This window comes from Phalacrocorax carbo, chromosome 3 (assembly GCF_963921805.1).
Source record: "Phalacrocorax carbo chromosome 3, bPhaCar2.1, whole genome shotgun sequence".
Taxonomy (NCBI): domain Eukaryota; kingdom Metazoa; phylum Chordata; class Aves; order Suliformes; family Phalacrocoracidae; genus Phalacrocorax; species Phalacrocorax carbo.
The window spans coordinates 8,829,043-8,845,361 of NC_087515.1; the positions used below are offsets into that span (position 1 = coordinate 8,829,043).

Genomic DNA, 16,319 nt, shown 5'->3' on the forward strand with positions numbered 1-16,319 from the left:
AATTGTTCTCAAAATTGACTTGAGGTGCTGCCACTTAAATAATATTGAAATTTTGTTACTGTGAATTTGCAGTGTAGGGCATGGAGGGAAAAGGAAAAATTATCATAGTTCTAAATACAATTCAGGTAGATAAATAATCTAACTTTTCTTTTGATTTTTCATGTGCTTCTCGTGTGGAAGAACCTGGAGGTGAGTGATGTTTCATGTGAAGCCTGAGGGATAAATACCTTCCCCAACATTTGTAATTAAATTAATTTATGTATATGTGCCTTTGAAAGGTGGAGAGGGTAAGCATTTTTTTAAAGGGTTTAAATTACTGTGTGCAGAGTAGCTGTATTTTGCATTATATGTAATTATTGCTGTATGATTAAACAGATACTATATTAATATTAGAGATAATGGTTTATAAAAAAACCTATCCATTTTGGACAAAAGTATTGATCCAGAGAGGAATGTAGCAGGACAATTTTATATGTAGAGTCTTTATTTTTATTATACATGTGTTAGCATGAGGACAATACTAGGTCCTCAAGTTTTAAGTAAGGCAAGAGGAAATTCTGCAAAGCCTTGGATAACGTCTAGGCTAAATGTCTAGGAAATATGAGTCTGGAGGCTCTGGACTACAACTGCTTCCTGCAGTTGGTCACTTCCTGCAAAAGGTCAACAGATTTGCCTGCTGTAGAGCAATACCCTTAAAAGATATTAGAACGATGTGAGACTTGCATGTTCTCTGGGCAGGTATAAGAAAAATATTTCTGTTCTCGCACTGTGGACAAAATTAGGTTATGAACAGTTAAAGAAGCATCATTAGCTGTAGCTACCAACCTCTTTAGAGATCTTTGGACTGTGTAGCTGCTGAGATATTTTTGGTTTGGTTTGGGATTTTTTTGTCCTTTTTTTCTAGTTATCTCCTATCAGGCAAGGAAACTGAGGCACAGAGAGGTTCTTTAAGGTCAGAGAAGAAATCTGTAGAAAGGCCAGAACGGAAGCCAGAAATTTTAATTCAAGCCCCGTGCTTTAACTACAAGACTCTCTCTCTTCCATAAATAAATTTAAAATAAGTCTCTGTTATTCTCTGCAATGGCTTACTGAAAGACTTGAGGGTCCTGAACCTGTATCAGGTTGCTACATGCTTGTGTCATTTCCAGCACAAAATCTGTTAGCTCTTTTATGCAGCAGGCAATCAAAATACAGCACCGTAGAAACAATGTAGGAAGGTAGAGTACATGTCTCTCCCTGAAATAAATATCAGCACAATCAAGGTTTTAATATAATTTATTTTTACTTAGGTTTTATTTAAATGGAAATGTTTTTTATGAAAACAGATCTCAGACTAGCATTTGTAGATAGAATAATTGTTATCCAGATTTTAAAATAAGAAAGGGAATCCAGCTGGGGGTTGGTGCTGTGTTTTGATGCTCATTTTCCAGGTAAAATGTGGAGATAAAAGTTCTTAGTCCCACTGCTATTTTAATTTTCATTGTCACAGTGGTAGCTGTAGAGCTGTAGTTCCATTTAAAAAAATCATCATTTGGGGACAAATAATTTTTTCCATTTAAATACAGATATTCCAAAGTAGAAAATACTTGAAGAAAGTACTACTAAGATGATGTGCTGCTGCTTCATTTTTCAATGTAAATAAGTTACATGGTCAAAATTCAAAAAGTCTCATTAATGCTAGTCCTATGCCCAAAAGAGAGGGTGTGGAATCCAGTACAAAGGTGAAGAATTAGTTTTGTATCCTCAGCTTGAATGTCTGCTGTTCTGGAAAGCTCTGACTGTACACTTAGACAACAAGTGTACTGTCCCAAGCCATCCTTTTGTAAGGCTGAGATGCTGTAGACAGTGAAAAATAAAGCTAGGATGAAATTTAGATTTCCCAAAATGTCTCAAATTTCTCAATAGTAAAGCCAATTGCATTCAAGCACACTTTTAAAATGTGAGTTTAGATCTGTATTGCTATCTAATCGATTGTGGAGATCTCGAATTTTGATGGTAGGACAGAAGAGGGCCAGAGGAGGGTATAGAAAAGACAACATAGCTGCCAACAGTCATCATCCTGCTCGTGGGTTCTTTTGGCCTTTTGTGAACCGACACAATCTGGAGACCTTAAGGACAGAAATACTTCTTAATAAAAATGGATGGGAACAACAAGGATGAGAATTTTTCCTTGATGTTTTATGGAACGTATATAATAAAGCCATAAGTAAGTACTTTTCTTTAAATTGGAAACTTTGACAATCAAAGTGGAATTTTATGTTTACACATTTAGGATGATAGCATTTAATGTTGAGTCATAATAAATACACTGCAAATTGAGACCAGGCTGGCTTTATTTACACACACAACCTGTTCGTTTTAGATGGAAAATTTGCAAGGTGGGACAGTTAACACTTTTTAGCTCTACCCTCTTCTCATGAAATTCTTAATGTGTTTTTTGAAAAATCAATGATTTTTTTTATATACCTAGAACTTTTAAAATCTGTATGTTCTTTTCAATTTCAGAGTTGAAATCTACTGTCCTAGAAACAGAGAAACAATGCACAGATGATGTTCATCAGGTACAGGTAAGACTCTAACAGAAGTGTTTTGTTTATAATTTTGTAAAAAGACTGGAAAAGCAGCGCTTCAGATGTTTTTGCACTGGTTTTGTGAACTGAATGTTCTGAACGCAAACATTCAGAAGTGTGGGTTTGGTTCTAAATTTTTATTTTAAAATATTTACATGCTCCATAGTGTATCTGGGTTCAGAGGTTCAAGGTTCCTGCCTGCCTGAGGTGATCCTTGTAAAATGTTATTGTTCACTTCGCTCAGAACTAACACTTGGTTCTGGAGGTCTGATGGTGTTACTAAGGAATAGCAATAAAAGACCTGGTTATATTAGCTAACCTACAGCAGTTCATGTGGATAACAGTGGCTGAGATTTTTTTTCTATTTCTCCACTGAAGCTTATAGGTAGTAGGTGAATAGATTTAGGGTGCCATGCTGTACTTCAGAAAGAGATAATGTAACACTGCTACAGTGGAGACTTAGTCTGGGTTGGACTTGTTCAACATAACACAGTCCAGTTTTTTTTTAACATCTCACCATTCACATTATATTCTTTTTTAAATGTGGCGCAGTATGATGGAGTTGAGAAACTTCAGATTTGGTTTCCTCAGAAGACTTGCTTATTTTCTGTGAAAGTTCTCTGATCACAGATACCAGACTTACCTTACTAGTGAATAGAGACTGTTCAGTTGTTCTGGAAGTCATAAACAGGAAGACAAAGTTCTGGTTTCCTTACATCTTGGTTTGGAACAAGGAGTGGCCAAAAGCTCTTGATAACTATTTTTTTACCTCCCCCTTGGTGGAGTTTGTTTTCTGTGGGTTTTCTTTGTCAGGGGGGTGGCGTTAATGACTATGGTTCAAGCATCACTGCTCAGAGAAGCATTTGTGAAAATGATCAGTGATTTGCTTTTGAGGGAGAAAATAAGGAATGTCTAGTGAAATCTGTGCTACTGATCATTAGACCTGCAAATTTAATCCAGGTTCTAGCAAGTATTTTATGAGCAAGGGTGGGAGAGTAGGTATATTACCCTTATGGCTTTTGTCTTGCCAAACAACATTAAAGTAGTTCTCTAGTCAGTTACCTAAATTCTTCTACCTCTGTAATTAGGAACATTTAAAAACTAGAGCCTATTAATTAAAATAATATTACAACATTATTCTACATTGCAATGTTTTGTTTAAACTAAAATATTTGTCCTGTGTTATTTTTATACATCGGTCACCCAGGTTTCGGTAGCAATGCTTTTTAGTATTTCTTGTGGAAAAGAACTTTCTTCTATACTTCCAGAAAGGTATTGCTTGTAAGGAGTGTATTTAATCTGTCTCTAGGATTTTAATTCATTACAAGAAACAACCTATATAAAAATACATTTATTGGAAATGTAATTAATGGAAATAAGTTCATGCATGCTTACTTCAGTTACTTTACCTGAAAGAAACTGATTGTTTTGCTATGAGAATTAAGTTTAACTACCAGCAATAGACCACTGTTTGATTGCTTGAACACAAAGTTTCTTCAGGTTGGTGTGTTTTGTTATTTTTGAAACTAGCTGTCCAATTACTGAATTGCATTTGCTAGCATTATTAGAGATCCCTGTGCCTCTTGCTCAGTGTTGATCTCTTATGACAGTATCATCAACTTCTTCCATTCTGTACTATTATTTATCAGTTAAGAGCAGAAATAACTTTTTTGAATGCATGATCACCTCACTTGCAGAAAATCATCTCAAGTTTTCTACTATATTATGTCATCATCATTCTGGTTTATTTTGAAAATCAAAGTGGAATTTAATTGAGGAACCGTATGAGGATAAAATGTTCTCATGTGTTCAAACTATTTCTGTACAGTCACAACAGCTGAGTGTATTCTACCTATCAATATCTATCTATATCAATCTTAAAATACCTAGAAAGTAGAACAGTCACACTAACATTTTTCATCATGTTTGTAGATAAATCCTTTACTGCAGTAGGATCATTCTTGGTGTTACTTGTACTCTTTTAAAGTGACGAAATACTATGAAATGTTTCTGTTAGAGATCTGGCTTCTTTTATTCTTTGTCTTGCTTGTCCATATTTTTTCTTTCTGAAGAAAGCAAGCATTAGCTTAAGTTAGCCAGGTCGGGGATTTTTCCCTTTTCTTTCAATACATGACAAAGGAAGAGAGCCCTAGTGTAAAATTTGAAACTGATCAACTAAGTCTACTTACAGGCTTCTTCCCTTTCCCTTCCCTGAGAAAAGGCATTTTCCACGTGCTGTTAAAATAATCTGAGATGGTCAATATTGACATTGAAACAAACACAAATGCAACATGATGACATTATGATAAAGAGTTAACTAAAAGATTCAGAATAATTCTAAAATTAAAGCACAAGTAAAACACACACAGAGCCTGGATTCTACATTTTCTACATTTTCATGCCACTGGAAGGGGCTTTTTTATATATCCTCTCCATTTCCCTACCTTTACAATGTTAGACATAACCATCATATTTTGCAGCTTAATTTCCTAAAGTATTTAAGACTGCTCTTTTGAGACCAAAATAGCTAATTTCTAAAAATTACAATTAAAAAAAAAGAGGGCATGGAGATGTGCTTGCTTTTTAGTTCAGGAATTGGTAAGCAGAGGAACAATAAGAGAAATTGGCAGCCATTTCAAGTCCTGGTTTTGAAATGCCAAAGAGGAGAAAAAATGTCTACTTGGTCTTCCTAGTACAAACAGAGAAAGCTTTGTTAGGCCTGACTTGTTTAGTGAAGGAAGGAGAGAAAAACTCAGTATCCTAATTTAGAAAACCTAATGTCTAGATCTGACAGCTGTACTTTGTACAAGAGCCAATTTCCTTTCTGTTTAGCACTCCTGATCTTCTGTAGTACCCTTGCAATTTTCTCTACATTTAACTTGGTTTTCAGGTTTGCTTGATTTTGTTTGCATGGTAGGTAAAAACAAAGTCTTAGTGGAAAGGGGGGGGGGGGGGGAATCATCTTATAATTGTAAGGTAAGTACATGAAAACTAGGCTTTGGTTAGCAGTGAGACATCACAGAACCAAAAATCTAAGGTTGTCTGGAAGTCACCTAAATTCCTTGTTCTCTTATATACCTTATTATCAAAATATTTTAAATTTCTTCTTTTTTTTGATTGTTTGTGGTGAGTGTGTCTGTTCTGAGTATCATGCAAATTTAAAAAGAAAGCCCTCATTACATTTATTTAAAGGTCATCATCCGGATGTAACGAATTCTTGTTCATGCCATTGACAATGACTGGTCTCTGTAATCCTGTCTCAGGAGATGAGGTTTTCCCAGACTGTTCCAATTTCTAGCAGTTTGGTTATGAGATACTTTGCACCTAGTATTTAAACTATATTTGCAGTGGAAAAGCCTGCCACCAAAAATTGTTATGCCTGTAACATTTCCGTCTCAGTTGTTCACTTTGGTTTGTTTCACCCCATTTAAACCAAAAAATAGTCCCTCAACCAAAATTATATGCCTGCTTGGAACGCTGCGTACTTTAACTGGTAGTAACAACCAGACAAAATTTTGGCAGTTCTCAGGCACTGAAAACAGATTTATGCTGCGTGATCTATTGGTGCACTTTCCAACAATATCATAGGGAAACAATTCTAGCCTTAAAAACCTTAAATTACAGGACACATTTTGCCATGTTGAATACACTTTCCACTTTGAAAACATTATAAGTCTGACTGGTGAAGTGTCTCTTTAGTGTTCCTAACTACCACTCTTTGCTGGCAACCCCTCTCTCAGCCTTTCAGCAGGGACTTTTTTTTCTTACTCTAGTCTTTAACTACAAATTATTATAACTCCTTAGGGTAATAAGTTAGTGACATTTGAAATGTTCCAATTCTGACACTTAGTAATACAAGAAAAAAGGTTATGAAATCCTTTCAGATAAATACATAACCGGTCTATTTAGAAAATATAAAACACTGGTGGGATCAGGATTTACTTTTCATTATTATAAATTGTTACAGCTAGACTTTGTCTTGCAAATATGTATGCTGCTCAAAACTCTCTTAAACAAAATTTCAGAAAGATGATTCTTTAGAGGTGAAGGTAAGATAAAGAAGGTAAATGTAATATTTGTCTGAAATGGTGAAATGATTGTTCTACACATGCAAAAAAATAAAAAAGGGAGATTTTAAAAATCTGTTTTATTTTGGTATTACATGGCTTTCGTCAGGGTAGAGGCAAACCGTAGATGACACTGGTTAACAATTGTGTTCAAAAGAAACTGGGTGAAATTTGGCAACTCTTCCTTTATGTGCTCCCAAACCACTGTGTGGCTATGGCTCTTCTTACACTGCTTCATTTCACATGTTCTTTCCTGAGATACTCATTCAGAAGGACCCAGTGATCCTGGGAACACATGCCATTCCTCTTCTGTCCCTTCACTACTTGCTGGGTTATTATTTTTTGTAAGGAGGAACAAAAGGCTTGGGGAGGCAAAGAATGGTTCTTCTAAGACAGTTCTTTTTCTACAAAAGTATGATTGCTAATATCTTAGATTTCAGCACAGGGAAAAAGGTACATATTTAGGTTAAAAAAAGAAGTGTGACATATTCATATTATATTCAGTTGTCTCACTGAAGAAAGAAAGGCGTATGAAAGAAGCAGACTTTTCTGGAAAATTTCCATACAAATTGAATGACAGTGAAGTCTCTACCTATTGCATTTTTCAAAGTAAATACTATAGCTAACTGATGATCTCTGTCCTGACAAATAGAATTTGATATATTGTTTTAAGAACTGTATCAATGTAAATGTACTGCATCATCGTGCCAGCATACTCCAATCTCAGAAAACAGAAAGCTAAAAAAATCCAGGGGTATAAATCTGTTTTGTTCTTTTCTTGCAAAATATAAAGCCAGGCTTGCAATATGTGGTGTGCAGAAACTTATATTCTAACTGTAGGCTGAATGTGTAATGTTAAAATTGGGATATCTTAGCTTAAAGCAGGTGAATATCATGAAGCATATGTAGGGAGAGAGTGTTTTCTTTTTAACCTTGGGAATAAATTATGCTTTATCAAAAATGCAGAGAAAGGGAAACAAAGTTTGTGTGAAACAAGAAATTATAGAAACCTGGCAGAAGACTTTACTGCTGGGGTCATAGGAACTGCTGAAGTGCAAAGCATTTTGCTCAGGCAGTAAAGGGGAATCTAACCTCTGTCGAATTTCACTCTAGGACATGATAATTGCAAATCAGTTATACTGTCTTTTATGTTCATGAAATATAGTTCTTATGCAGCAGTTTCCAATTTTACTGATGGAAATGTCTTTGATTCTTAATATTAGAACGTACTCTTCAGTTTAAATGTGCTGCAATTTTCAGGTTTCTTTTTCATTTGTTTTTAGAAAGCCTAATAAGCACTAATAGATTTTAATCTTCAACATGAAAAAAATTTAGTTAGTTAAACTTTGCCAAATATGAAGTGAGGTTCTCTGAGTTGGGACCTCAATATAATTTAAAGAGAGATTGTCTGTTCCGGTCTGCTCTTCTTCCTATATGACTGTAGCTGAACTTTGTGATTAAAACACTGTCTTCTGATAACATTGGGATTTCTTAGGCTGCGAAGGAAGGATGAGAACTCAAGTTGAAATATTAGAAATGAAGGAGGAAATGTTTAATTAGAAAGCCTGAAAGATATCATAAAGAAGTCGGTCTACCCAGCCACTAGATGGCAGTTAAGTATTTTTAAATGGACTGTGCAAGGCACTTTAATTAATTCCCAGGGGCTCCTGCAGATACCTTACAGTGAGAATCATAGTACACATTTACTATGTGTAATCTGACCAAGGTTTAGTAGCTGGAGCATCTCTCAAAGATAATAAAACTGTGTCCTAAATAAAAAGAAAAATCCCAAAAGATTAAATATTTAGAAAGTTCTGTTCGGTCACTTTTAATTTTTTATTTTTTATTTAAAAACCGATGAAGGGAACACAATTTGGTCTATGAGACTTCTGGATGACAGTCTTTGTAATAGTAATTTCAAAGTTTTACTGCTGAGTTACCATAATTTATAAGAAAGAGGTCAAATTTCTGTTGGATATGAAATTCATTTCTTCAGCCATAATCCTGAACCTTTTCCATTTAGTTCTGATGAGGGATAGATTTAAAAAAAAAAAAGTGCATCTGACATAATTTTTATCAATAAATTGACATACATAGAATATAAAACATAAATAAAAATAAAGGAGTATAGCATGTCAAGCCTGTGTGGTAGAAAAATAAAAGCAGTTAATTCTCAGAACAAATGTTAGTATTTTGTATTATATCCAGACTTCACAATACTTGGATTGACTTCCGTTGTTTTGCTTGAAGGCAGTGTTTGCTTCTTTAAAAGGAACAATACATTGGTATAATTTTCAGTGGAGTGACAAAAGCACATTTTTGCACTGTTCTTCCTGTCCATGTGAGACTAAAACTTGGTTCACTCTAATCTGTGTTCTTGATGTTAATGTCAAGATGAAGTTTTATTTATATGCTTATTTAAATTTGAAAGGCTCTTTATTCTGTTTATCCTCTTTGATACATGGCATGCTACCTCAGTTATAGCTCTGAAATAACATAAAAATCATAGACTAATTTAGGGCTGAATAGACATTAGGAGGTCATGCTGTCTAATCCCTTCCCTACCAGCAACCTTCCTCAAGCAAGGCTAGCTTAGATGTTTGGTTGTTTTTCTCAGGATTTTGCTCATCTCCAAGGGTGGCTGTGGTAGTGCTAATATGTATTTCCTGCTTTGCCTATTCAGTGGTAAAATGATAAGTCTTGCTACATTTCTGATGTGTTGCTTTGGTAACAGCTTAAGGAGATGAAAATGTATGCTCTAAAAGCACATATATTTCCTGTGAGTTACTCCTAATTCAAATACTTACAGGCATTGATTAAAATTCTCAAGAAACTGCTGGTCAAGTTCAAGTTATATTAATATAATAACTTTTCATCTAGTAATTATTATGAGCATTCTGCATTTTCCATTTTGACTATGCTTTGTACTTAGACACAACCACAGACTTTTTTGTCATGTTAGGTACAACTTCTTTGATAAGTAGCACCAACCTTAAGGTTCAGGCAATAAAAATGCCTGAACAGTGTGCTTGCAAATTCTATCCAAGGGAAGTTGACTTAGGATTTACAGGCTTCCCTCTCTTCTGTCATTGATGGCAAGACAAGGAGAAATGAGAGTAAAACTGAGAAACTTCTGTATTTTAATCAGAATTACTGGGTGGTACTTAAAATCCTTAGCCTGAGTTATTGTATGGGGTAGGGCTTGGATAGGAAGAATTATGTTTTTTCTGTCTGTGTGTGATTCTGAGAACTAGCATGTATTTTTTTTTTTTCTCTTGCCTTTTACAGTGAGCTTCGTGTGAAATACTAGCAGAACACTGTCACTTATCTGAGGGAGCAGTAAACAGAAATGCATGATAGGCATACGCTTCTTGAAAATGCAATTTAAAATATTTTTCTATTTCCTCCTCTGACTCCTCACTCTTTTCACTTGTGAAAATAAGTAAATTGAGAGAGTGTTCATTCCATCTATGTGTTCCTGATCAAAGCAAAATAGATAGCAGAGCTGTATTTATTAATTATCAAAATACAATTTTTTTCTTACATTCTCTAGAACTGAAATCCTATTTCAGATGAAAATCTATAAACTCCCCTTCTCCCAAAATTTGGTTTAAATTGCAAGTTTGATTATTTCTATATGAAATTCTCACCTTCTGGAGAGAAGTGAAGATAAAGAGGTTTTCTATATTCAACGGTACCATACTATATTTGAATTACATAAAGTATTCTAGGTACTACAGTATTTACCTACCTTCCAAACTTTTAAAAAAGAACTCCACAGAATTTGAGTTGAAGAGAACGGATGAAGAAATCATTTTCAACCCAAGAAAGCAGCATGGAAAATTGTGTCTGTTTGTAAGTGTGTGCATATGTGCATATACACACACATATAGATGCATGTTCCATAAAATGTGTCTTCAAAGAACATACGGTCACTGAAAGAAAATTCCTTCTTGTGACATTCCTAGCAGTACAGAGTGACTTCATTTGTCAAATTGAATTAACATATTTTGAAAGATCTCACCCAGTCAAAAGTGAGCCATGTTTTAAAGATTAAATTCTTCTTTTATTTCTCTCAGCGTTGAAGATCAGGGGCTACTTTACAGTGGTGTAGATCCTGAGAATTTCCACAGGATGCTGTGTGCCGAAGAGAGATAAGAAATGCTTTTCTTAGTAAAAAAGAATACTTTTCTTTAACTTACAAATATCCAAAATTATATAAAAAAAAAAAAACAAGAACAACAAAAACGACAAACCACCCCCCCAACCCAACCGTAACCATGGCATATTGCCACAATTGAATGAGAACTTACAATAAAGTTGAGAAGAATTTGTACTCTTTGAATACAAAACAGACTCACTGGTTTAACTTCTATTTACAATCAGACCAAAAAATGGTTATCATTAGGTTCTGCATTTTGAGTTGGTGTAAGGAAATCTAGTGAGATCACTTTTTTTTTCTGTATTTTTAAATAACTTTTTTGTGTTGTTTTTCTTTAGAGAATATGCCAATAGGTATATTCAAAGCCCAAAACTACTGATAAAAATTAACTTGCATATTCTTTAATGTTTGTTTTCAATATTCAACTCATCCTGAAGACAAATGATTTTTTTTTCTAATGCCATGATGCCAAAAAGTTTTTACTTGATCTCTCAATATGTAAAGCTCATCTTTGATGATCTGATTGTGATTGATTTTAATGTTCTCTCACCCAAAATAATACAGCTTTGCTTTTAGTATAGCCTTCACACTTTCAAAGAATTAGAGAAGCTGACTGATCTCCAGGCCCCTGCCTTCAGCATGTTCATGGATACATTTGTGAAGACTCTGATTCCATTTCTCCACACTTTTTCTGTCGTGAGTAGTAGGCTTATACTTCAGGGTAGTGAAGACTATTCATCCCTTTCTACAAAGATTTATTCTTACTGCAGATATTTTATTCTTCTTATTCCCTACTGGAAGCCTGAAACAAAAGCAACATGAACCTCCCATTTTGTGGTCTGGCTGAACTCTTGGACGAGAAAGGCAAGTACTATGTAGAAGTATCATACTCTGGACAGTTGCTTATCAGGATGTGGCAAAGTTCACCTGGAAAATCATTACCTTTTTGGTCTCCAGTACTGGACCATCAGGAGAAGAAATTAAAGACATTCTGAGCCCTTCAAATTTAGATTATTAAAGCTCACAGTTTAGGCAACAGAATCCTTGCTGTTATTTTAGCATTAAAAAAGTATAGTTTCTGTATATAAGGAACACAGAAATAATAATAGAATGAGGTAGTTTACACAGTGACTACTTCCCAGGTTGCAAGTCAATCTCAAGTTGAATTGAAAATCAAGAAGAGGCTTGGTGTGAAAAAGTTCAACTCCTTTCTCTGGTTTGCCAATCTAGTAATGTTCAAGGTATGCCAGATTTTATTTTGTGTTTTAACAGAATGAGATGGATGGTTGCCTTGGCCTGGATACACAGGAAAACTACTCAAACCTTTTAGACTTATAGTTAAAATACTGTAGGACAAATGTAGGCAATAGAAGAAAGGAAGTGATTAATCATGTGATAGTCATTTCAATAAACAACCTAAATATTGAGCAGAAAGTAAATCCAGAACAGTTGTTGTCCCAACTTGTAGTGAAATCTGTGACTCTTAAGATACCCATTGCTTACTGGATTGCTGGCATAAGTGGTTAGGTTTTAGTTATCTTTTTATCTGCTGAAAGACCTGAGTACAGCTAATTCCACTCAGATCAGAAATAAACAAAATAAGGTTATATGGGATTTTTGGGGGGGTTTCTTTTTGGGTTCTTGGTAGATTTTTGGTTTTGTTTGTTGTGGTGGTGGTGGTGGGGTGTTTTTGTTTTTGTTTTGTTAAATAAAGCAGGTCTAAAACTTTCTGGGCAATCAGGTTGAAAAATGTTACTTGTGCAGGATAAAAGTAATATTATGTAAGATAACAGTAACTATATTTGATTGCTGTGTAGCTCCTAGGGTGTTCAGTGGTTCTGTGAGATTTTATTTTATCTTGTCTTGTCTGCAGTCTACAAAAAGTCTTTTGAGAGTCCTACTGTAGCAGACCTTGCGGATAACCTAGGGTTATATTTAAGCTCAGTTAACAGTCTTACAACTTAGAGAACTCTTTGTCTTTGATGCATCTCAAGTGGATTTTTGTTGTTGTTGTTGTTGTTTTTACTATTTACTAAAATGGGAACTGTAAAGAACTGGGATCTTATCCTCTGAAATGCAGTTAGCCCAGGGATAAGGAATTGAGGAACAGAAGCTTCAAGAAACTAAATCACAAAACTGTTTTCTTCTGACTTCCAGCTTTAGAAGTTGGCATTTGTAATGCATGCATCTTTCTTTAAAGGTCCATCTTCCTGCTGGTGATCCTATGTTTGTTTATTTAAATTATCTGAGTTGCAATAATTACTGATTTCTTCATGCAGTGGGTTTTTTGTCACCTGTGATAGGTTATGTCAAAACCTCTTGGCTGATTAGACATGTCCTAACTGTTTAGTCTAGGAAGAGCTAAATAGTCCCAATGCCAGCACAGTGCAGGCGTGTCACTGTGTGGGAGATAAACTTTTTTTGGTGGACATAAAGTAATCACTTCATGCAGGGCATTGCATTATGCTGTCTCTATTCCAGGGCTTGCTTGTTCAGTGCTACCTTGGGGAGTTGTGCATCACGTTTCCTTGTGGTTGTAGGAAGAAACATGGAGTGTGGCTTAGACTATTGTGAAAATGAATCTCCTTTGTCCCCATACATTCACCTTCAGTATAATAAAAGCTTCTCAAAAAAGATTTGATCTCGTAGTCTGAGGCAGTTCTCCCTGATGTCATTGGCAAGTTTGCCAGCTTTTGACTCAAATTCTACTACTGTAAAACTAAAATTCTGCAATGGGCTGTGAGGATTAAGTGAAATGTGAGAATTAATTAGAAGGATGTTATTTTGTTTGAATGCAAATCAAGTGTCCGTCAGTACTTCTCATTTCACAATTGCTGTAGCACTGAATATGCCCATTAAAACATTGTGTCTCCTTCTCCTAAGGTTCATCTAGAGTTGCAAGAAACAGCTTTGAAAATGAGACAGCTTTAAAAAGAAAAACCTCAACAGAGATCACATTTCTCTGAATTAGATTCTTACTGTGGCAGAAAATACTGTGGTATTTTCTATCATTTTGTGCTCGTGCGTGCTCAAAACTTTTTCACTTCACGTAGAAAAGAGGCATTTATTAACAGAGCAGTTGGAAAGAGCATCTTTCCAAGTAATTGGACACTGCTAGAACCACCAGGTGTTGGCTTATTGGAAGACCTGAGGTGTCTCTTATTTTGCCATCTTAGTCCTGTTTAACTGTATGCTTCTATTCCCTGTGCATGCTTGCAATCAGGTAGCAGCATAGACTCTGAATCATGAATTCTGATGTAGAGAAACTAAAAGATTAACTTCTTGGAAGAAAACCCAAGAAGTATAATCCTATCCTCTAAATATGAATTCCACCCAGAGAGGAAATTTCATGACAGCAAGTGACAAATTGCTGCAAACGATCAAACTGCTGAAGCAACTTGTTAGCTTGTAATAGTATACGGCATTAACTTCTAAAACAAAACTGTAATGTGTCTTTATTTTGCAAATATTCCAAAATTACCATTAAGAACTGCCAGTATGTTTATTTTCAGGAAAAAAAGACACATTGTGGCTGTTCATCAAGTATATAAGTTGAATGCAAGTTGAGATAGATATAGATAAATATATAATACATACATATAAGCTAGGGCTAAATTTCACAGGCTCTTTTTTTTTTTTTTTGCCTGGAAATTTAGTCATACAGGTTTCAGTCACTCATCTGAGAAGCTACGATGTCAGAGTCAGTAGAGGAGGTAGCTGCAAGCTGAGCTTTTACATGTTTGAAGATCCTGGGCGTGTTCTATCTATACATATCAGCTTTATGCTGGACATCTGGTGTGCACATGTGGAAAACACTACAAGATTGGAATGAATTGGATGTAATATAGGGCTTTTGGTACATGTGCAGATCCAAGTGTACAACCTTTATATAGTAAAGCCAGTATTCCCAGATCAGTTGGATAATGTACACACACAAGCTTATCAGTGCCACACAAAAAGCCAGTCCAGCAGTCCCAGATTGAGATTCCAACTTATTGCACATGGAATGTGTACAACCTGTTTGAGAAATGCTAAGAACCATTCTATAGCCGTACACCTCTGGAATTTTTTTTCCTGTTCACATCTTTCACACTCAAGTCACCTGGATAAAGCAAGGCTTAAGCTTCCACCTTTCTTTCTTTCTTTACAGAAAGAAGACTCTTCCACAATACCTGGGTCCTGGGTAAGAACTCTAGGCAAGACAGAGTTCCCTCATATCTCTTTTAAACCCCGTAGGTTTCTGCTGTGGAATTGTCCTTTGGATTAAAAATGAACCTTCTTTTCATTATATGTATTTTATTTATCTGAGTCTTCTGGTTCTTGTCAACAGCATTTGACCATCTTTTACATGTGTGAAAAATTAAGTCTTCCCTTGCTTATTCTTCTAAGAAAACTGTCTAATTTTAATTTCTGATTGGACTTACATATACTTTAAATTTCCTTCATTGTTGAGGATAGTGGAAACTTGTTGTGGCTTATGTTTGTTTGATAGAGCCCCTTCTGATCTAGAGAAAGACTTTAAACTTCTTGCTAGGGGAAAGGCAGAAATCTAAGTAAACTAGCCTGAGGTCATCTTAAAAGTCAAAATGAAAAATATCTCTATTTATTGAAAATAATTACTGAAGGATATAGATACTGGTGCTTTGTTTTGGGTTCTTTGTTGTTTTTGTTTTTTTAAAACCAAATAAATTTAGAGTATGTAATTTCCTCTGGATAAATATGTCTGCATTCACAGCAAAGTCTTGTTTGTTCATAATATGCTGCTTCTGTAAAAACCTGTAATATTGGTGATTCTTAGGTAACAACACAGTAGCAAATCACCAGGTTGTCTGAAGTGCCATGTCTCAAGGACAGCAGAAAAATTGTTAAGGCATGGGATAAAAAGTTACTTTAATTCATCAGTACATTTTTGTGCCTTGTCTGAATGGCTTAATCAGCTCACTTGATTGCCCATTTTTTTAACCTTTAAAAATATTTCTTCTCTTGAAAGAAATTTCATAGTCTGCAGGGTAAATTCTCTTGTAAAACAGTGAATTCTAGGTTTTTTTCTGTAGTTTGGGTAGATTTTCAGTATTCAAGGATTACCGCTTTTTCTTGTGAAAAGTTGAATCCAATCTCCTGAGTAAAGGAGTGTTTAATGCAGTAACTGTTCTGAGATCAGCTATCGTTAAGGCAAATCTCTTCAGAACCATTTAATATTGTATCTAATCCTGTTGGCTTCAGTTTGTGGCAGGAATGAATTTTCCAATTCAGATAGAATTGGGAAGCTGCATCTGTCATAAAGCCCTTGGTGGAGTGTTCTTACAGTGTGAAATGGGAGCTTAGGAGAGTTACAGTCTGGGAAAACTGGATTTGTTTTCAAATAACTGAAAATTGGTGTGTGGCCTTAATACTCCTAGGAACACATTTCCTTTTATAATGTTGCCTTTTGAAGAATTGATAAGCCTTATTATTGTATTTGCAGATGACTGGTAGGGGGATAAGAGCAGATGAAATAAAAAGGGGTACTAGAATATTCTC

At 35.1% G+C, this 16,319-nt stretch overlaps 1 protein-coding gene across 1 annotated transcript in view; it reads left to right on the forward strand.

Annotated features, from left to right (window-relative positions):
* The window catches only part of FMN2 (formin 2), a 159,588-nt gene that overhangs the window by 31,996 nt on the left and 111,273 nt on the right, over positions 1-16,319 (forward strand). The window contains exon 4 of the mRNA XM_064445773.1: positions 2,506-2,567. Coding sequence (XP_064301843.1) covers positions 2,506-2,567 — 62 coding nt within the window. The remainder of the gene's footprint in view (positions 1-2,505; positions 2,568-16,319) is intronic.